At 41.1% G+C, this 22925-nt stretch overlaps 1 protein-coding gene across 1 annotated transcript in view; it reads left to right on the top strand.

Moving 5' to 3' along the window:
* Positions 1-22217, top strand: part of LAMC1 (laminin subunit gamma 1) — a 112231-nt gene extending 90014 nt beyond the window's left edge. Inside the window, exons 15-28 of the mRNA XM_069459741.1 lie at positions 53-206; positions 764-906; positions 1893-2071; positions 3490-3646; positions 7863-8068; positions 8489-8568; positions 10322-10459; positions 11013-11157; positions 12247-12396; positions 12658-12772; positions 13618-13817; positions 14918-15076; positions 17329-17428; positions 19158-22217. Of these exons, the coding sequence (XP_069315842.1) occupies positions 53-206; positions 764-906; positions 1893-2071; positions 3490-3646; positions 7863-8068; positions 8489-8568; positions 10322-10459; positions 11013-11157; positions 12247-12396; positions 12658-12772; positions 13618-13817; positions 14918-15076; positions 17329-17428; positions 19158-19414 (2183 nt within the window). The 3' untranslated portion in view covers positions 19415-22217. The remainder of the gene's footprint in view (positions 1-52; positions 207-763; positions 907-1892; positions 2072-3489; positions 3647-7862; positions 8069-8488; positions 8569-10321; positions 10460-11012; positions 11158-12246; positions 12397-12657; positions 12773-13617; positions 13818-14917; positions 15077-17328; positions 17429-19157) is intronic.
* Positions 22218-22925: the final 708 nt, after the last annotated feature.

Here is a 22925-nt window from a genome sequence, read left to right as displayed (position 1 = left end):
TATTTCTCTCAGGTAATTCGCGTCTTTTGCTGTCTCTGTCTTCCTGCCGTAGCCTGCAACTGCAATCCGTACGGGACGGTGGAGCAGCAGAGCAGCTGCAACCCGGTGACCGGGCAGTGTGAGTGTCTGCCCCACGTGACTGGCCGGGACTGTGGCTCTTGCGACCCTGGATTCTACAACCTGCAGAGCGGGCAGGGCTGTGAGAGGTGAGACACCGGTGCCTTTGGTGGAAGCAACCTTTGCTTTTTGTATTATAAGAAATGAGTTTTCATAAGTTGTGCTTGATAGTTGGCTTGACTTTGTTCAGAAATTATTTGAGTGCCTAATATAGGCAAGGCATCCTCTAGGGGCAGCACTGGAGGGTTAGAATTAAGCTAATGGAAGAAGGGAGTGGAGCACAGCGGCCCCAGCTGTGTCGGAATCACCTGAGCAGCCTTTTAAAAATACAGACTGCAAAGTCCTCCCTGAGGTGCTTAGAAGCAAACCCTCCGGGGTTGTAGCCTGGGAATTCCTGTTTTCAGAGCTGCTAGTCAGTGTTGATACGGTGCCAGGATGGAGAGCCACCGGTAGCAGTAGGTTAGAGAAAGAGATTCTGAATGGTGCTCGTGAAAACTACTGGAACCTCAGGGGCTTAATAACCCTTAACATAACAGTTTTCTGGTACATACTACGTCAGTGTTGTGCTGGGAAAAAAAAAAAAGAAAAAAAAGTTTTGCTTCAAGTCTGTTTCTTCACCTGAGAAATGTCCTGTGTTCATTTCCAGGTGTGACTGCCATGCTCTGGGTTCCACCAATGGGCAGTGTGACATCCGCAACGGCCAGTGCGAGTGCCAGCCTGGCATCACCGGTCAGCACTGTGAACGCTGCGAGGTCAACCACTTTGGGTTTGGACCCGAAGGCTGCAAACGTAAGGGGGGTTGGTGGCATACAACTCCTAAGTCTCCCCTAATCCCAGTTAGTATCGTGAGTCCAGAAAGGACTTTGACAGCCTCGGTCTGGCCACCTGGCTTATAGTCAGGTCTGTACCCAAGTCATCATGGATACTTGATTCAAATGAATGCCATTTTTTTCTAAAACTTTGATCAAGGGCTCCTCTGGTTTCTTTGCAACCACCTTATTTATATTTTCTTTTATAGTGTTTCTGATTCTTCCTTTTCTCAATCTTTTATTTTGCCAAAGAAAAGTATCCCTTTGATTACTGAGCTTTCCCACTGTGCTTGATGAAACTTTTTTATTGATCCCATTCTTAGTGCAGAGAATGAAACAGTGAAGGATTCTGTTCACAATGTGTTTGTTGACTTACTGGCTGCAGTTGCTTCTCACCCTTGGGGCCCTTTTGATACGGTTACATATAAACATCTGCTTCTCCTTGGCGTAAACAATTGCTTGGAATGAGGCCTCAGAACAGATTGGTTTTTTGCTTTCTGAATTCCTTCATTTCTTCTGTGGAATGTAACATAAATTGTTGACTCAGTTCAGAGAAAAAAATGAGTAAACAAAGTATAAAATAATGCAAAAGAAGCATTAGCATTTGGGTTTTCTAGTTCCTTAGAGAAATACTAAACAGTGGGGATGGTAGAAGGTAGAGGTGAATTCTTAAAGTGCATAAAAAAGGCACTGATCAGTTTAATAACTTCTATAATCATTGGGTAACATGAAATATGCCCCAGGAGGATGCATATTTTACTTTAAAGCTTATTTTTACTTTAAAAATGTCTCTTTTCTCTGCTAAACAGACTTAACCATTTAAAATCTCATAAGTAGGCCTGTTTTTCAAAAAAATGTGTACTTAGAGTGATAGTGTAGTCAGCTTATTGATATCAGACTGAGTTAAGACAAAATGCACTCTTCCTTCTTTTGCTTATTATGTGTTATTGTCCCCTTGTTCTGCAGCCTGTGACTGTCATCCTGAGGGGTCTCTTTCACTCCAGTGCAAAGATGATGGTCACTGTGAATGCAGGGAAGGCTTTGTGGGTAATCGCTGTGACCAGTGTGAAGAGAACTATTTCTACAACCGTTCTTGGCCTGGCTGCCAGGAATGTCCAGCTTGTTACCGGCTGGTAAAGGATAAGGTAAGCTGTCAACAGGGCAGGGGTTCGTTCATTCTGCAGGTGTTGCATGGAAACTTACTGTGCCCTGAGCTCCAGAGAAGAAATGGCAAACAAGATAGATGTGGTCACTCTTCTTAAGAAAAGATTTGTGTTCCATTTGGGAGCCAAATGATAAAAATGAAATATATAAACAGGAGAAATACCGAAGTAAGTGCCAGAAAGCATAGAAATGGAGAATCACTGGGGGAAACTATTTTTATATGAGGCCTCTCTAAGGAAATTTATTTAAGGTGAGATCTTAAGGAAAAGAAGGACTGAGCCAAGTGAAAAGTAACAGTAAAGTTGTTCCAGGCAGAAGGAACGTGGTATTCGGAGGCTGGAAGCTGGACAGTGGCAGGAGCCTGCTGAGTGAGGAGGGCGTGGTCTGCAGTAAGAATGGAGGGTTGGCAGGGACAGGTTATATAGGGCCATGTTGACCATAGTAAGGAGTTTAGATTTTATCCAAAATCCAGTGGGAATGCATCGAAGAAACTCTTAAAAGCTACAAAGTCCAGTTTATGTTTTGTTTTTTTTTTTTTCTTTTTTGGAGACAGAGTCTCGCTCTGTTGCCCGAGCTAGAGTGCCGTGGCGTCAGCCTGGCTTATAGCAGCTTCCAACTCCTAGGCTTAAGCGATCCTCCTGCCTCAGCCTCCTAAGCAGCTGGACTACAGGCATGTGCCACCATGCCCGGCTAATTTTTTCTGTATATTTTTAGTTGTTCAACTAATTCCTTTCTATTTTTAGTAGAGACGGGGGTCTCTCTCTTGCTCAGGCTGGTCTCAAACTCTGGACCTCGAGCTATCCTCCCACCTTGGCCTCCCAGAGTGCTAGGATTACAGGCATGAGCCACCGCGCCCGGCCCAGTTTATGTTTTAAGAGGAGCATTCTGAGTGCTGTGTGAAGAATGATGGTTAACAATGGGGCAAAAAGGGAAGGCTCGATTGATTTGGATGAATGTGTGTATTTGGGGCAGGACAGAGAAAGAGAAAAATCAAGGATGGGTCTTGGGTTTTTTGCTTAAGGTAGCTGGAGACCTTACTGAGATGGAGATTACTCAGGGAGAATGGAGAGGTATAATTTTGGATGTTAGGTTTGAGATACCTATCACAGGGTTGAGTGGAGGTATGGAGAAGGTAATCTGACACTCAAGGGAGACGTCAGAGTTCAAGAATCATCAGCATGCAGTGTTTAAAGTCAAAGGAATGGTCCTGAAAGTTTTCTTCTAAAGCCAGAGAAATAAAGAAAAACTACCTATGTCGTCTATTCAGAAGTGGGCGTACACGGAGGGCATAGACCTACATGTCCCAGAGTGGCCCCTGCAAGTCCGACGGGGTGGGTTTGGGTTCTTCAGGAGTACTTGTGTGTCGTACCATTCCCTTTTCTTCCTTCGTTGTGTTTAGGTTGCTGATCTTCGAGTGAAGCTCCAGGAATTAGAGAGTCTCATGGCAAACCTTGGAACTGGAGAAGAGATGGTGACAGATCAAGCCTTTGAGGATAGACTGAAGGAAGCAGAGAGGGAAGTTACGGACCTCCTCCGCGAGGCCCAGGATGTCAAAGGTACACCTGAGTGAACAGTGGGAGCGTCGGTGAGGGGGGCCAGTCTTTAGATGTGGTTCCTAATTCAAGGTTAATGAGTATTGTTCTATAAAATTGTTTCTTAATTTTTAAACTACTCATTGAATATGAATTATTTCAATTTTAATTCAATATTTTTAAAAACAGCTTATCAACTCTTAATGCTGCAAGATATAGTAATCAAGGTGATTTTCCAACAATTTCAAGTATTTTATAAATCTGTTCTAGTACAAGGTGTTGTAAAATAGTTTAAAAATTAATAAAGGCTTGCATTTTTGTATGCAGTATTTTAAGTAGAAAATTTGAACTTTGATTTTCCGTCATTCTAGTGAATGAGAATTTATTTAATGCAGTGCATTATTTCCTTAGAAAGGATTCTCATAAGGGAAAATTGTGGTTTTCAAGTATTGACTGAACTGTTAACTGTTGAATATACAACACTTGGTGTTTGTGAAAGCAAACATTAGAAATTAGTGCCTACTTGTGAATTTTCTAATTAGCAAACAAATGTGCTGATAACATTATACAGTAGTATATGTTTTACATATTATGTTCATTTTTAAGGTCTGTTGCAATTAAATCAGTTCTCTGCACATTATTTGCTGAGACTGATGATAAGCAGAGAAGAGGTTGACTTAAGATTTAGGAAACAATATGTTTTTTTTTAAATACTTTATTGGTCCTGGTTCGTGGAGAGGCCACTGCGTTAGCGTTCTGAGACTTGGACGCAAAAAAAAAAAAAAATACTTTATTGACTTTCAAAGAAAGTCATTTTTCATTTTTGAAATGAAAACGTTAAATAATTTACTTGCTTTTTAAATCACTTAAAAATTTATTTTTATTTCTTACTCTGTGAATTAAGCTTTCTTTTAAACTTAGACAAGTTTTTTTCTACACTTACTGAGTGTAGTACAGTAAGTCCTCATTTAACATCGTCAGTAAATAACTACGACTTCAAGTGAAATGGCAGACTGTGTGCTGTAGGAACTTAGCTGCTGTTTATATCGATTAACCTACAGTAAAATCATTTTGCTTAAAGTTGCATTTTCCAAGAGCCTATCAGCAGCATCGAGAGGACTTACATTGGGCTAAACACCAGTAATGAAAAGATGAAGATACTCCTCCTGCTGTCAGAGTGCCCACCATGGGGCTGAAGTCGCTTTTGTTTTAGGGATTTCCATCCTTGAGATAAAAGTGATCACAGATACAGGTAGTAAATGTGCATTAAAACTAGTATACATGGAACAGCAATGATTGACTTCACCATTGAGTTTATGAATCTGTATCCATTTGGAGTTACATAGAAAAGTCTTCTTGTCAGAGTATAGGTGAACAGAAAGTAAATACATTGTTTATTGCTTGTTGTAAATAGCTCTAATATGTAGAATTTTGATTCCATAAAAGTATCGAAGTAGAAAAGGAAGTAATTAGATGTATCTGTTTTGTGCCAGTTTGTTGGATTTTTATATGAGAGTCTAGAAATTGTTCCATAGGGTAAATTTTTAGAAATTGAAAAAGTAAAATGAGGACAGGCGCAGTGGCTCACGCCTATAATCCTAGCACTCTGGGAGGCCGAGCCGGGAGGATCATTTGAGCTCAAAAGTTCGAGACCAGCCTGAGCAAGAGAGAGACCCCATCCCTACTAAAAAAAAATTGAAAAAAATTAGCTGGACAACTAAAAACATATATGTAAGAAAATTAGCCGGGCATGGTGGTACATGCCCGTAGTCCCAGCTACTCGGGAGGCTGAGGCAGGAGGATTTCTTGACCCCAGGAGTTTGAGGTCGCAGTGAGCTATGATGATGCCACTGCACTCTAACCTGGGCAACAGAGTGAGATGCTGTCTCAAAAAAAAAAAAAAAAAAGAAAGAAAGAAAAAGTAAAATGAGAGGTCAATAGCTTATTTTAACTTTAGGTATTCTTGTGTATTTGTTTTTATTTTGGTTCTGATTACATCTTAAGTCTTAAACATAGATTAAGAAGAATTTAAACCTTTCCTGTTCTACATAAACAAGAGTGATTTTTTAACAATGTTCATTTTTCAGCAACAACTTTTGGCATACATGTTTTTCCATTAATGCATTCTCTTGAAACAACAAATTCATATGTCTTGCTGTATACATTAAAGAATGTGGGGGGTTATATTCTTAAGTACCAATCAGTCCAGCCAGGAGCTGGGGTTTGGCACACATCACTGGTGCCGGGACCACCAGCAATGGGATTAGGGCGAGGGGCAAAAAAGGAAGGTCAGCCAGCGTTGGCAGCTGTCTCAGCCCTGAACATCAGGGCGCAGCCCCAGCTGCATATAACTCCATTTGGCCACAATTATACCTACTTTCCTGTGCCCAAATAGGTGATTCTGTTGGATGGAGGCTCTGATAAGGAGCTATAGCCATCATACCTCCCCTTGAGCCACCTGAAAGTGGGGAGCACGTGGGCTGCTGCTTCTGGTAGCTCCGGGAGCACCATAGTGAGGCTGGGATTAAAATCCATGACCCTTAAAACCTGAGTCATGGAGTTCCTGGCTGACCTCTCCTGTTTAGGTTCAAACTAGCCAAGAATGAAAATGTCTCCATAATGATTTATCTTTTAAGACTATCCCTAAGTATTCATTTGTAGTTTAAACTTGTGTTTATTCTGCAGATTTGAAAGGAGATTATATGGTGCAGTTAGGTCTTTCAAGTAGACACTTGGAATTGGAAGGCATTTAAAGTGAACCTGCCAGCTAGGTTATCTGTCTCTCCCCTTTTCAGCTGATGCTGTTTCTCTAAAGAACTGGACAGAGATACCAATGTCTATTGCATTCTTGAAGATCTAAAGGGAAGAAGCTTCTATAACCTCGTTGGCTGCTTAGGCCTCCTAAATCTAAAATGATGTATAAGCTTGTATTTATTCTTTGTATTGTCTTAGAAATCTTTAGATTATCAGGGAATTGCTTAAGTAATCCTCCAGGCAGGACTGCTGTGTGTTGTTAGGCAAGAGTAGTGTACTGTATCACCTTTGCACGTGTATTTCATGGCCCTGCCTCCAAGTTGCTGTTTTCCAAACCTGTGTTGGTCTTAACTTTGACCTCTTATCTTTTTTACATTCCTTGCAAAATTGAGACCCCAACACTGGGCATCATGCTGAAAAAAGAACTGGTCCATTTTGAATAGGACTGACTTAACGATTTTTATGTATTATAATCTCATGACATGTGAGAATTTTAATAACGACGGGCTTATATTTATCTTTTGATTTATTAGGATCCAAGTATGCGGTTTAAGTCGAATGGGTATTATTAGTCAAAAATAATTTGAAGAATTATTCAAAAACGGAGATCAGTTTGAAAGAAATTCATGGATATGCTGAAGCATGGGGGTGGCAGCAGAAGTCCCTTCAGTGTAAAATACAGAATGAGTTCAGTTTGCCGTACGTTAACGTCTGTTTTGAACCTAGGTTTTTCTAGGTTTTGAAGAAAGGTCAGCTCTCCTGGCTAAGGCTGGCAGCTTGCCTTTTTTTTTTTTTTTTTTTTTTTTTTTTTGAGACAGGGTCTTGCTCTATTGCCCGGGCCAGAGTGCAGTGGCTTCATCATAGCTCACTGCAACCTCAAACTGCTGGGCTCAAGTGATCCTCCTGCCTCAGCCTCCCGCATAGCTGAGACTACAGGTGCATGAGATCATGCCTGGCTAATTTTTCTATTTTCTGTAGAGATAAGGTTTCACCATGTTGCTCAGGCTGGTCTCAACCTCTTGGCCTCGCGCAATCCTCCCACCTTGGACTCCCAAAGTGCTAGGATTACAGGCATGGCATGAGCCACCACACCCAGCCTGGCAGCATTTTTAACAACATCATATATTCCTGATTACATCTGGCATGTGCTAGAACATCAAAGTCGATCTTTCTTTCCTTCATTAAACATTCCCTGTGTGTCTTCTCTTTGCCAACCGCTGTGTAAGATGCTGATACAGTGATGATTAAGAAAGAGGAGCTCGGTGAAGTGGGACAGAGAGGCACGGGGTTGGAGAACAGTGGGATGGCCGGAACAGTGAAGATCCGGCAGGCAGGGGAAAGACTGACAAGCTCTGCTGCTGGGCTCAGGGCACACTTGTCAGAAAGGTGCTGCGTTTGGAAGAGTGAAGAAGTGCCTCAGATTTCATGTGAGATGCTATGTCCCCTTCAGATGATATACGGCCTTCCTTCTGTAATACCATTTCAGATGTAGACCAAAATCTGATGGATCGCCTCCAGAGAGTGAATAACACTCTGTCCAGCCAAATCGGCCGTTTACAGAATATCCGAAATACCATCGAAGAGACTGGAAACTTGGCTGAACAAGCACGTGCCCGAGTTGAGAACACAGAACAGTTGATTGAAATTGCATCCAGAGAGCTTGAGAAAGCCAGGGTCGCTGCTGCCAACGTGGTGAGTGATCGTGAAAGTCCGAGGCGGGGCTGGGGGGTCCCTCGGCGATTTGCGGCAAGTCTGTTACTGGCGGTGGAGTGCTGCAGCTAAATTGACTCCTTGTGTCTTTTATTTGTCCCCAAATATGAGCAAGAAAGCCATGTTGCGCATAGTTGGCATGAAACAGTTATGAACTGGAAAAAAAAACAAGAGACATCTGGGTTCTTTCTCTAGCTTTGTTTCTTCTGTGGTACTAGGCAATTTAATCTTCCTTTATCCTTTACTGAAAATAGAAATAATCTGCAGTCAAGGGTACTGATATTAAGTAAAGATCTCTGAAAGTAAGAGGCATTCTTTTTGCCCTCTAACACTAGTAAAAACTTAGTTTTAACACTTGCTGTATTAAATTTTACTAATTCAAGTGCTGTATTTCTTCTTTAGTCAGTTGCTCAGCCAGAGTCTACAGGGGACCCAAACAACATGACTCTTTTGGCAGAAGAGGCTCGAAAGCTTGCTGAACGGTAACCTCCAGATCCTGTTTAATGGTGAAGTTGTAGCTTGCCTTACGGGGTGTGCGTGTGTGTTGTCTGTTCCATAACCCATAAACACGCCACATAACCTGCTTTTGTAAGATTGGCTCTTTTTTCTGAATTGTTATCAGCCATGTGTACTCTTCCTTCCTTTCACTTTGAAATTACTTTTTAAAAAAATTTTTATAGATTTGGGGCTACATGTGCAGATTTGTTATTAAGACATGGATATATTGCATAATGATGAAATCTGAGCCTTTTTTTTGTAACCCTCACGCATAGGAGAATGGGAAGATGGGAGTGGGGTGTGGAATGAGAAACTACCTAATGGATACTACATACTTTGAAGTTAGAATATTCACTTTGAACATTAGAATAGGATGGTTTGAAGAGAAATTATATTTGTACGCCTCAAAGAAAACCATAACATTTTTATTTTTTAATTTCAAAGTTACTAGATTTCTAAGAATCTCAGTAGAATTTAATTAATTTCCAAAATATTTCTAATTGATTTTTGAACAAAAATATTTAATTTTCAAATCTCCATAGAAAACATTTATTAACCCATAGTACATTTGAAAATCAGCCAAAGAAAACAGACCATTTTCCTTACTGATTTTTTTGAAGACTTTTTTATTAAGCATAAGGTAATTTCTTTATAAGATTTTTAAATTATAGAGGACATTAGTTGTAAAGATTTTTTAAAATAAAATTGCTAAAATGTAGGCTCCATGGGGGCAGGCATTTTTGTTTTATTCATTGCTAACATCCCAGTGCCTGGCATGAAGTAGGTTTTCAATAAGTGTTTGTTGAATGCTTTGTAGAACAGTTAGACCTTGTGGGTATAGGTTCTGAAGTAAGCCTGAGATTAGAATTTTAGCCACAATGTCCAGAGCAATTACATTGGTCTCTTGCATTAACATGTGATCTCTCTTTCTATTCTGTGTAAATGTGAGTGTGTGAGCTATATAATCTAGTTCACAGAACATTCATGGTTTCATAGCTGGATTTTCTTATTAAAAGAAGGTAGCTCAACATGTCATAGAAAGCTCCCAAGAAAACTAGGTCTTAGAGATAAATTAATTCTGATGGGCTTTATACAAGGATTTTGAATGAAAGTTTATCATACCAAAAAGAATGGCCACATACTATAGTGTGACAATGTAATATGAATTTTCGGATGTGGAAAAAGCCTTAGCAGTTACCCAGCTAAAATGCATTATTTGTCTAGACCCTCTTGATGTGTTCATTGCCATTTGGTGTTGAGTTGCTTTTCCTACCAGTAGCCAGGTTGCATATGAAAAATCTGAATAGTCAAAGGTGTTCTAAGACTACGTAGTCACTGAACTAGACTAGCAGATTGTTGTTAATAAAGATTAGCCCTGGGATTTGTGTTTATGACTAGACAAATGATTCTTGCTAGCACACGTGGTTTTGTATGTAAATTACTCTTAAATAATTGTATTTAAAAATGTTTTTTTCTGAAGAATTATAAAGATTTCCCCTATAAATTTTATACCATTAATTTTCTTGGAAAATAGCCTTATCTTAGTTTACAGAATGCTATTCGTAAACTCAGCCCCACTGAAATGATCACAGAATTCCAAACTGGAGTTATTCCAATATTTGTAGAACTCTGCCCACAGTGGTATATGTATATATAATAAAGTAAGCATTATTTGAATTTTTTTTTTTCTATCAGATGGTTCTATTTCATGGCTTATTTTTTCTTTTATTTGGATAGCCATAAACAAGAAGCCGATGACATCGTACGAGTGGCAAAGACAGCCAATGATACATCAGCTGAGGCCTACAATCTGCTTTTGAGGACGCTGGCAGGAGAAAATCAAACAGCATTTGAGATTGAAGAGCTTAATAGGAAGTGAGTATAATTTAAAAGTGGCTTGCAGTGCTTCACATGTTCTTGTAAGTAGCACTGGTTCAATGAAGAATTAAACGCTGGTGGATTCAGGGCGTGCATTCATGCAGTAAGATTTCCTTTGTTGATCATGCTCTTGAAAGGGTACAATAATTAGAGCCGGGATGTGGAGCCACAGAGATTTTGTTTGATTCAATTACTGTAACTACAGAGAATGGTAGCAAGACTAGCCATGATAATGGAAATCCTGTATAAATGAAAAAAGAGAAAAAATATGGTAGAGTAAGTAAAGAAAACGTATGAACTTAAACTACAAATCTTTAAAGGGTGTCTGAAATAAGAAAGTATATGGTAAGACAGTATAAATAGAAGTGATGAGATAAAACGTAAATTTATGCTACATGTTGGTATTAAAATGAGAGCATTTTAATGTGGCATTTCCTTTGAGGTTTTGGGAATGTTGTGTCACAGTGATGTAAACTAGATCGAATCTGGTTAACATTAAGATGCTGAAAGCAGCTAAGTTATTCATTAAATCACATCATTTGTTTCTTAGGTATGAACAGGCGAAGAACATCTCACAGGATCTGGAGAAACAAGCTGCCCGGGTGCATGAGGAGGCCAAGCGGGCCGGGGATAAAGCTGTGGAGATCTACGCCAGCGTGGCCCAGCTGACCCCCGTGGACTCGGAGGCCCTGGAGGTAGGGCCCCCGGCCTGCACGCTCAGCCCCGCCCCAGACACCCCTCCGTCTGCATCAGAGCTGTTCTGACTACCCCACGCCCCCCTCCTCTGTCCTCCACTGACTCACTGCTACAGCCGAGTTCTGTTTTATGTACATGAATAGAACCTACCAAGGTAAAGAATCCTGTGGTTATAAACATTAAATAGCAAAGCCTGCTTTAATGATATAAATAATCACTCCTAAATCTTTAATACAAATCCAAATTATAATATATTTGAATGACTTAAAGCAGAGTACACCTAGACCCTTTCACGTCCCACATCTGAGCTGCTAACTTGAAATTTGAAAGCAAGGAAGACTAATAATCTGTGGTGATAAAAATCAGAACAGTGGCAGCTAAGGTGTTGGAAAAGTGGGGTGGAGACTGACTGGAAGGGAATAAAGGAAGCTTCTTGGGGTGATAGAAATATTCTGTATCGTCATTGGGGTATTGGTGACGCAGGAAAATGTATTTGTCAAAACTCATCAAACTTGCCAAGGTGGGAGGATCGCTTGGGGTCAGGAGTTTGAGACCAGCCTCAGCAAGACTGAGACCCTGTCTCTACTAAAAATAGAAAGAAATTAGCTGGACAACTAAAAATATATATAAAAAATGAGCCAGGCATGGTGGCACATGCCTGTAGTCCCAGCTACTTGGGAGGCTGAGGCAGGAGGTTCGCTTGAGCCCAGGAGTTGGAGGTTGCTGTGAGCTGGGCTGACGCCACAGCCCTCTAGCCCGGGCAACAGAGCGGCCAGACTCTGTCTCCAAAAAAGAAAAAAAAAAAAAAAAATACTCATCAAACTACATGTAAATGTGTAAATGCTGTGAATTTCACTATGTGTAAAGTATACCTCAATTTTTTTTTTCAAGAAGGTCCATAAAGTCTTGGCCTGTGGTATTCTTTGAAAATATCTATTGCGTATTAAGTGTTACAGAATTTTGAAGCATACCTCTTCATCGGTTTAATCATTTTATCTAAAATGCAGTGATCCTTCTCTTCTGAATTTCTTGTGGAAAAAAAATTAAAATTAAAAAAAAAATGTAGTGACCCTACTTGCTTTTTACAGAATGAAGCAAATAAAATAAAGAAGGACGCTGAGGATCTGGACCGCTTGATTGACCAGAAGTTAAAAGATTATGAGGACCTCAGAGAAGACATGAGAGGGAAGGAACTTGAAGTAAAGAACCTTCTGGAGAAAGGAAAAACGGAACAGCAGGTTGGTTCGATTTGCAGGTTGCTTCTTGTCTTGAGGCAACATTTGGAACAGTCCAGGTGTAAGTTGTGTCTGCGGTGACAGCTCAGTCGCAGACGCGGCAGACCACACAGCGTTTGGAGGAGGGTCTTCCGCGTGATGCCTGGGCCTCACGTGCTGTGCGCCGGGAAGTCTCAGGGCGACAGCTCTGAGGAGCCCTGTCTGTGAGCAGAGAGAAGGGGTTTGCTTTGGAGGGTCCGTCCTCTGATGTGCGTGTGTTTGCAGACCGCGGACCAACTCCTCGCCCGAGCGGATGCTGCCAAGGCTCTTGCTGAAGAAGCTGCTAAAAAGGGACGAGATACCTTACAAGAAGCCAATGACATTCTCAACAACCTGAAAGGTATGAAAGGCTGAGATAACAAGGGTGAGTTTGTATGTTTCCTCCACTGGGGTGATTGCCTTTTTTCAAATCATGGTTTTTACCACAACCCCAACACCCTACTTTCTCCATGCTAAAGTTTTTCAAAGAAAATCCCAGAGCTCATGTCATTTGATGCCTACATGCTTCAGTATGAAAACAAACAAACAAAAAAAAGACATTTTCTTATATTAGGGTAACTCACATAACCAGGACACCGTTTAGCTGACTTATGTTGGTAAACGGATTCCATTTTCTTTGCCAGTGGCACCTCTTTTTTCCTTCATCCTAGGTAGAAATGTTCACTGAGTAGCCCTAGATTCACTTCTGATAAGATAGAGGTTCTGTAAATGTGGAAACTTTATAGGATAATGGTTGAAAGTACGGGCTCTGGCATCAGGGGACCTGGGTTTGAATCCCTGCTTCAAAAACTAACCTCTTTGATCCTCAGTTGTTTCACTTGTGACAGTGATACAGTGCGCATCACAGGGACATAAAGCTCTTAGTACCTGACACATAGTAAGCACTAAATAAATTGCAGCTTCTAATACTGGTTGAGGTGGTAATCACGGCATGCTTAGCGATCTGTGTTAACACACATTTTTCAAGTAAGAATTCTCTTTCCAGAAACAGATACATGTTCATATGACGATTCCTGGGAAATCTTCTGTGTAGAGATGTGTACTTTGCTCTTCCAATATTCAGCCCCACCTGTTTTCCATTGCTTTCCCTGGCTTTCATTATTTATAGAAAAAAATCCAGTTACAGCTCCCTAAAAGGTAACTGTTGGGAGTTTAGTTCAAACGCATTCCTTGAACTCGTTTTAGATTTCGACCGACGCGTGAACGATAACAAGACGGCTGCGGAGGAGGCCCTAAGGAAGATTCCTGCCATCAACCAGACCATAGCCGAAGCCAATGAGAAGACGAGGGAGGCACAGCTGGCTCTGGGCAACGCAGCGGAGGATGCCACGGAGGCCAAGAGGAAGGCCCACGAGGCAGAGAGGATCGCAAGTGCCGTCCAAAAGGTGTGCGCTGTCCTCTCGCCAAAACGGCTCTGCCCGCGTGCTTCTCTGGCACCTCCAAGGTTCTTTCCAGACTCCAAAAGCTCTTGCGGATTTTTTCCTTGACTCCAGTAAAACTGTCTTAAACTACACTTATCCTTCCCCCCCCCCCACACTAGGTGTTAGATAATATAAGTAACCACATTGAAGACAGGGCATCAATACAAAGGCCCTCTAACTCTAAAATTTCTACTGTGTCCCAGTGTGGAATCTGTGAGTTGTCAGGAAGGAGGGTGGCTTCAGTGGGCTATAGAGCCCTTTCCCACAAAAAATCAGACTTCCTAAATAAACATACTTCTTTGACCTGGACAGTTGATGGTTTTTTTTCGGTGTTATGGAGAATGCCTTATCAACACAGCTTTCAAACCCCCTTCAAGCAAGCGTGTTGCCATATCTAAGCCCCTCCTGTGAGTCTGTACTTTCTATAGCTGTCACTGCTAGATTTCTTTACACTCATCTTAATGAGGGGCTGGCTTTTTCCTATTTCAAGATTAATCTATTGGTTTTATTAATGGAGAGATTGGAGCAATTCTACAATTAGGTATTTGAGAGTCACAGATAATTTTTAGTTTCTTTAGAAGAGTTTGCTTTTGGATTAGTTACATTTTATAAAATACTCGTATTTCAGATTTGTGGTCTTTTTATACCTCGTGATGAATTGACAAGCGGAATGAAGCTACCTTTGAATTTAAAATTTATCCCAGTGAAAGCATCTGATCAATACGATGTGGTGGAAAATGCACACTATTAAATGTTTATAACTTGCTAGCAGTGTGACCTCAACTAAAAATGGCAAGAAAAGAACAGGAAGTTTCCAGGATTAAAGAAGAACATACGAGTGAAAGTGCTTTATAAACTACAAAATGCTATTATGTTAGGTAGTGTTATTTTTTATTATGTTATTTAGAGCCCAAATAAATGATAATATCAGTCATGAATAGTATAAATCAATGTATTATTCTTAGTGGATTATACTTTTGAGCCATTTTATAATTATAAAAGAAGAGTGTACTTTAGAAAAAGGAAGACTTTTTTTATTAGCAATTTACTTATTTTGTGCCTAGAATGCCACCAGCACCAAGGCAGAAGCTGATAGAACTTTTGCAGAAGTTACAGATCTGGATAATGAGGTGAACAATATGTTGAAGCAGCTACAGGAAGCAGAAAAAGAGCTGAAGAAAAAACAAGATGACGCTGACCAGGATATGATGATGGCAGGGATGGTAAGAGGTTTGGGCGTATTTGTGGCAGAAAGTGAAGGGTGTTGAGAAAAGTCTTTTTCATACTGACTTCTGTTTTTCATCACAGTTTCTGGTCAAGAATTGGGTTAGTAGCTTACATAGAAGACAAAGAATTTGGACCTTCTGCCAGATGTTTCTCTTGCACAATTGTCCTGTCCCAAAGCAACTCTCAGTTAAAAGCAAAACATTATTAACACATTTGAGGTTTTAGGACATTTAAAAAGTATTTATATTTTTGAATGAGTAATTCACAAATGGTATAAAATCAAAAAGGAACAAAAGGGAATATAATGAAAAGTTAATTTCCTTCCTCTTCTTGTTCTCCCAGCAACTAGCTCCTTAGAGGGGAAGACCAGTTTCTTGTATATAAGAAGTTTTTGAAGACAGCATTGTCCACCACCCCAGCAAAGCAGACCACACTTACATCCAGTTTAATTTTTCACCTTATGTGATAATGTGTAGACATAACACCATTTATAACAAAATTGACTAGCGAATGCATGGCACAAGAAAGAACTAAGGCTCGTTTTTCTGTTCTGTGCTGTATTTTGCTGTGGAAAGACTTTGGTGGAGTCAAAATGGGAATATTCCTTCCCAGTTCAGTGTAGCAGTGATGGTATACATGCAGTTATTTACGGGCACATTTTCAGTGCAAGGAAGAGGCTGTTTTTCACTATTGCTAAAAATCAGGGCCCCTCACTGTGGGTCATTTTTACTTTGGGATGGGAAGGAGAAATAAGGGTGAAAAGAGGGTCCATCTTTTGTTACTTTTGGTAAACAGCTTCTAAGGAAATAAAACCACTCTCAACCTACGCTATCCCATTCGTATTTATATCCAGTCTGAAAGGCCAGCATTTGGCCAGTATTGTTTGAGTCTGTAACGTGTTTTTTTGTTTGTTTGTTTTTTTGTTTGTTTGTTTTTTTGACTGAAAGACCTGTGGTTGCTGCTGGAAGGGGAGGCTGGAGACACAGGCTCAGGGCAGTAGCACTGCTCCTGGCAGGCCTTAGCGAACTCCTTCCTCCCTCTCCTAGTGCGCTTGCAGACAAGCTTGTGAGGGCTCAGGAACAGCTGCGATCTGAACAGAGATTCATCTTTTATTTGTGAAGGGTTTTGTTTTGCTTGCTTTTTCTTGTAAAAATTTTTACATTGTTTTGATCCCCAAATTGTTGTATTATCTCAACTCAAAACTAGAAAAAATAATTATGTCTTAGGGAGCTTAAAGCCACTCATTTATATCCCGACTAGATTTATTTGCGAGCGAATCTGTTTTCTGATATTTAGACACTTCCTCTCCTGTTGCTGTTTCCTATGACTCATACACAGTGTATTTGTTCAGGTTTCATGGAATTTCCCCAAATACATTTACCTTTGGTTGCTTTTTAAATTCTAAATCATATTGCCCCAATAAGTGAGCGTGTGCGTTGGTGGAAGGGGGTTGTGGCTGGCTGGGTGCAAAAAGGGGAGTTTACAGAAGAGCTCCACTTGATTATGAAAATTTTCTAAGAGCAGGATATTTCTAATAGGCCCCTAAGAGTGTTCCAAAAAACATGTTTTGGTTCTAAAATGTAGTTTCCATACTCATCCTTAAAAAATAACTTATTTCTGCTTGATGGGTTTTATGAATATACTTTCATGGATTCTTTAGAAAGAAAGAAAAGAAGATAATCTTGATTTTTGAAATGCAAATATAGTGAATGTAGGCATACCAACTGCCTGTTCATGACTACATTAAGTAGAAGTAGCAACTTCCTCAACATGAAGATATGGCCGCCAAAAAACAAAAACCTGCAGGGAGAGATTGTAATTTCATGAGTTGGAAAAGGGGAACGCACCTGGAAATTAGATTTTTGGGCTCATTGGGAAAAAAATTATTTAAAGAAGATGAAAACATATAGTCAAGACTATTGATATCGGCAGGGCACGGTGGCTCACACCTGTAATCCTAGCACCCTGGGAGGCCAATGTGGGAAGATTGCTTCAGCTCAGGAGTTCCAGCCTGAGCAAGAGCGAGACCCCGTCTCTACTAAAAATAGAAAAATTAGCCAGGCATTGGTGGCATGCACCTGTAGTCCCAGCTACTTGGGAGCCTGAGGCAGGAGGATCACTTGAGCCCAGGAGTTTGAGGTTGCTGTGAGCTAGGCTGACGTGGCAGTCTAGCCTGGGCAACAGAGTGAGACTCTTGTCTCAAAAAAAAAAAAAAAAAGACTATTCATACCGTTTATCCTTTTTCCAGGCTTCACAGGCTGCTCAAGAAGCCGAGATCAATGCCAGAAAAGCCAAAAACTCCGTTACGAGCCTCCTCAACATGATTAATGACCTCTTAGAGCAGCTGGGTAAGTAGCCACAGTCATTGTAGTCAGTCTGTGAATCCTTTGTACTGTTCTTGGGATCTGATACGGTATCGTTAACTCAAAAGCAGATAATACAGGGTTATTAAAATCACTTTTAAGTCATCTGTTAAATTATAATGTTTCTTTTAGCTCATATTTAAGAAATACTTTATATAATAAGTGTGTATCTTACATGGTGGAGCCTTTAAGATATTGATACATTCATCAACTTTTGGAGCGTAACCTGAATCATAATTTTGGGTTGTATTAATCTGACAAGTACCCAGTGGGTGCCTTCCATGGACCCTGCCCTAAGTAGCACGCTGTGGTCTGGGGACTTTGCTTTTCTATTCGAAGATGCATTTCCAGCCAGGGTGGCTCAGTTACAGTGCAGGATCATAGTGCAGGTAAATAGTGATTTTTCTAACTCCTCCTGCTGGCAGAGAGTATCTTTAAGAGGTTTTAAGTGAAAGATTTCAATGATAAAGTAAAAGAACACTTAAAACTGGTCATAACTTCACTGCCTGGAATTCTCTCCATTTGCTAACCAAAGGACAAACTGAAGAGGGGAAAGCTTTTATGCCAAAAAAGAGGAAAAACCTTGATTTTTCAAGGAAATATAAGCATAGTGAAACCGTCTTTTAATCCAGTTTGACAGGGTGCAGGCCTCATTTTAGGACAAATGTACTTTTGTCACCAGATTCTATTATAAAGTGTCAGTACTCCAGCCAGTAATGTTTGTAGCAAGGCTTTATATTTTAATTTGCTATCCTTTAAAGATTGGTGTGTTTTGTTTTCGGGGGGGGGGGGTGGGTGTTGAGGGGTTATTTATTAAATCTGTCTCAAATGTCAAGAATAATAAGTTACGTGCCAGCAGATGGGTTTAAAATGAAAGTCAGCTAGAAGAGCGAGCTTTTTGTGGAAGAAAGGGCTGGACTTAGAATTGGGTTAGAATCTTTGCTTGTTGCCTATAGGCTATGCAAACTTGGGGCGTTATTTTACATCTGAGAATCACTGATGTATTTAATAAAATGGTCTTGTGAGAATTTAATCAAGTAGAATGTGCACAGAGTGTTGTTCGTTGTGTCTGCTTTTGTTTATTATGGAAGCAGTTTATATCAAAAGAACCTCTTTTTCTTGCTAAGCTTAAAGTGAAGCTTTGCTGAAATTATTTCAGCATTTTGACCTTGGTCATTTTTCATAGGAAGGCTCCTAATATGGTGTCTAACTCCTGAAGTAGGAAGTGAGCCCCCAAGCCAACCCAGCTTGCCTTGAATCTGTCTAAGAGCTGAGAGCTTAGGGTTCTGTCTTAGAGATTTTTATATCTTTTGATGGCACTAAAATAACACACAGATTTCATATATAAACCTGAAAAAGCTTATTAAATGTTATCAGATGATCTTCAAAACCACATGTAAACCTTAAGGTCTAGAACGTAGTAGCTGCACATTTAGAAAACATTCTGCAAGACCTATTGTCTAAGAAAAAAAACATCCAGCCCTATATTAATTATATGCTCTGACCCATCCTTGCTGGGTTAGATCAGCATTTGTACTTAGCATTCATTATTTATGCCCTGTATGACATCAGCAACCTACAAGTCACATTTGCAGGGCCACCTTTGCGTGGAAGTGGCCGCTGGGCTTAGAGGCTAGTGGAGGTACTTGTGGATTTATGTTGTAATTCTTACTGATGGCATCTGTTCTTTTCTGTGCACGTTCTGACTCTACAGGGCAGCTGGACACAGTGGACCTCAACAAGCTAAATGAGATTGAAGGCACTCTGAGCAAAGCCAAAGATGAAATGAAGGTCAGTGATCTTGACAGGAAAGTATCTGACCTGGAGAATGAAGCCAGGAAGCAAGAGGCTGCCATCATGGACTATAACCGGGACATCGAGGAGATCATGAAGGACATTCGCAATCTGGAGGACATCAAGAAGACCTTACCATCCGGCTGCTTCAACACCCCGTCCATTGAAAAGCCCTAGCGTCTCTAGGGCTGGAAGGCAGCGTCCCCCTGACAGGGGAGCCGTCACGAGGCCACAGAGTGCCTTGACACAAAGATGACATTTTTCAGACCCCCACTTCTCTGCTGCTCTCCATCACTGTCCTTTTGAACCAGGAAAAGTCACAAAGGTTAAAGAGAAGCAAATTAAACACCCTGAATCGGGAACAAAGGGTTTTATCTAATAAAGTCTCTCTTCCACTCACGTTGCTACCTTACCCACACTTTCCCTTCTGATTTGCGTGAGGACGTGGCATCCTACGTTACTGTACGGTGGCCTAAGCACGTGGCGTGAGCCCTCGTGCGCCAGGGCAGAGCGAGTGGCCTCCCCTCGCGTCGACACCAGCACAACCTCCTCAGTCTCAGCACTCTCGTTTCTATGAAGGAAAAGTCTGGCTACTAACAGTAGCGCTGTGATGGCCAGTATATCCAGTCCCTGGATAAAGCAATTGCATCTGCGCCTCCTGCCCCTCTTCCTTCTAAGCAAAAGGAAATAAACATCCTGTGCCAAAGGTATTGGTCATTTAGAATGTCGGTAGCCATCCGTCAGTTGTTTTAGCTATTTTGAGTATAGGACACTGAGCCATCCACGGGTAAGGATACAGTTATTTATGAAATTCTCCAGGCGAACATGGCTGAAGTAGGCTGAAGATTTTCTCGTATATTAATAATTGACTAGGAAGATAAACTTTTTTTCAGGTCTTTGGGCAGCTGATAATTTAAATCTGGATGGGCAGCTTGCACTCACCAATAGACATCTTTTGATACTGTTACAAACGGAACTTATACAGAAGAAATAGGGATATGATAACCACTGAAGTTTTCTTTTCAAAATCAAACTAATTCTTAGAGCTGTTTTATTAGGTTAGTCTTGGAACTAGTGTTACCTGGCAGAAAACAGTTGGTCCCTAAGATCTTGACAAACAAAAGAAAAACAAGCCTCCTGTCCTAGTCTTTTCTAGCAAAGGGGTAAAATTTAGATGCAGCTTGTACTGTCAGGATCCCATGTGTTCATTTGTGTCTCGGAGAGAGAGGAAACATATTTGACCCTTAGCTCCAGTTTTCTTCTGATGTTTCCATCTTCTAGAAATCCCTCAAAGAGTCCCACGTTGTTTGCCAAATCCTGGTGGCAAATACTTGTGCTCAGTATTTCACACAGCTGCCAACGCCATCTAGTTCCTGCACTTTGTGATTTGAACCCACCCTAAACCTTCCCTCTAAGTATAGAGGGGAGACCTTTATGTGGAGTTTCCTAGTGGGCTTCTCAACTTTTGATCCTCAGCTCTGTGGTTTTGAGTCCACAGTGTGACAATTCCCTGCCACACACCCCCTTCCTCCTACCAACCTGCCTTTGAGATTCATATATAGCCTTTAACACTATGCAACTTTGTACTTTGTGTAGGGGGCGGGGGGGAGAAACTATTATCTGACACACTGGTGCTATTAATTATTTCAAATTATATTTTTGTGTGAATGTTTTTGTTTTGTTTATCATGATTATAGAGTAAGGAATTTATGTAAATATACTTGGTCCTATTTCTAGAATGGCACTGTCTGTCCACTGCTTTGCTCAATTTTTCCTCTTCACTGGCACAGTGTATCTGAATGCCTCCTTCCCTTCCATCTAGAATTCTCTAGACTGCATTTGCTCCCCATTGCTTTGCTCTCTGCCTTGTGTTTGCAGCATCTTCATTTGCTAACATCAGTATCAACTTGCTTTCCTCCACACCCAGCTCTGTGAAGGTAACTCGGAGCCTCTTCCGTGGCAGTCCTGAGGACCCTAAGCCTGCGGCACGAGGTTGTTCTTGATGTTGCAGAGCAGGGATGCCAAGTTGACAGCATAGGGGTATTAGGAGACTTTGCCGAAGAGGATCTTCGACACCTTTAGGGGTCTAGCCAGGAGTGAGTGAGAAATGTCCTTTCTAGCAATGGATGGAGCTGGATGGGTCAGTTCTATAAGGGGTGCATTATGACTGAGCACTTTAAAGGCATCAGGAGCACTGCTGCTGACAGGCAGACCGGGAGCGGTGGTGTGACTTAGTTCCTGACGATCCCACTTGGCCGTTCCCATCTCGCTGGGGCCCACCAGAGCTGGCCGCAGCATTCTGACGTGGCAGAGCCCTAAGCTTTCACCCTGCTGCTGCTCCCGGGCCCGTCTGCTATCGCAGGAGGCGTGGCTCTTGCCAGTGTTTCTCATTGATGTTTCCAGGCTAGTTCCTCTTTTTAAGTGGCCGCATCCTAACATAGGCATTTTCGTCAAGGCTGCAGGAAGAGGACTGAAGATGGATGGCCAAGCTACAAGCTAGTTTGGATGAAGTTCACTCCAACAAGCCTCAGGCCACGGTGGGGTGGTTTGGTTTGGTTTGGTTTCTTTTTTCTTTCTTTTTTTTTTTCTTTTCTCCTTCTCGAACTGTGTGATATATTTTTAAACAGAATTTTATTTTTAAAATAAAAGTTCTTTATAAGATGATACCTTAATTACACTCCTGCAATACAGCCATTATTGTGTAGTTCCATTATCTGTATTTTATGTAAGGAAATCGACAGGATGGCTGCTGCAGAATGCTGGGTGACGCAGGGAATATCTACTGCTCTTCCTCCCTGGAGTGTTTCCTTGGAATTCCAACTACGGCCCTTTTCAATGTGCCTTCACTGTAGCTGTTTGCCTTGATCTCTACGGTCTTGCTTTCCAGGGTGGTTAATAAAATGCAACACTTGGCATTTTTTATGTTTTCAGAAAAACAGTATTTTATTTATAATAAAATCTGAATATTTGTAACCCTTTATATTTGGTGTGGCCTGAGTGTGGTACTGGGGACGTAAGATGTTTTAAAAGGTGTAATGAGTGGAAACCCGCTCATAATGTCGTCTTTGGGTGACTGTTTTCTTGCGAACAATTCAATACGTTGTTGTTTTTTTTGTTTGTTTGTTTGTTTTTTTTAACTTTTCTCAAATTGGGATACTTCAGTATAGCCAGAAGTTGCAAACATTTTTCTGTAAAGAGTTAGTAAATATTTTAGGTTTTGCAGGCCATTCACTCTCTGTTGTAACTATTGAGCTCTGCTTTAGTCACACAGAAGCAGCCGTGGACGATACATGAACCGTTGAGTGTGGCTGTATTCCAGTCAGACTATCTATAAAAGCAGGCAGTGGGCCTGGGGGTGTAGTTTACCAAACCCCTAGCGTAATTTCAATACTTGATTAATGATAACTGAGAACTATTTTTAAATTATTTGGACCTCTAAATTAGCAGATGCATGTTAAAAGTTGTCTTTCCTTTGTTGAATACGCGTGTGTCTTCAGCTAAATATCGTTTTCTCAGGTGATGAGAAGCTCTCAAACCTATGACGGAGTAAAAGGCAACCTAAGTAATGTGCTGCAGAGGCCAGACGCAGCTAGTGGTACCCCGCCCGGTCGGGAGGGTGGACCACCTGAAATGACCTGAGACCAGGTGAGGCGTTCTGGAGCTACAGAGGAAGCAGGAAGGCTTTGGT

Source organism: Eulemur rufifrons, chromosome 27 (genome assembly GCF_041146395.1).
Source record: "Eulemur rufifrons isolate Redbay chromosome 27, OSU_ERuf_1, whole genome shotgun sequence".
In the NCBI taxonomy this organism is placed as follows: Eukaryota; Metazoa; Chordata; class Mammalia; order Primates; family Lemuridae; genus Eulemur; species Eulemur rufifrons.
This window is presented reverse-complemented; position numbering and strand designations above follow the sequence as displayed.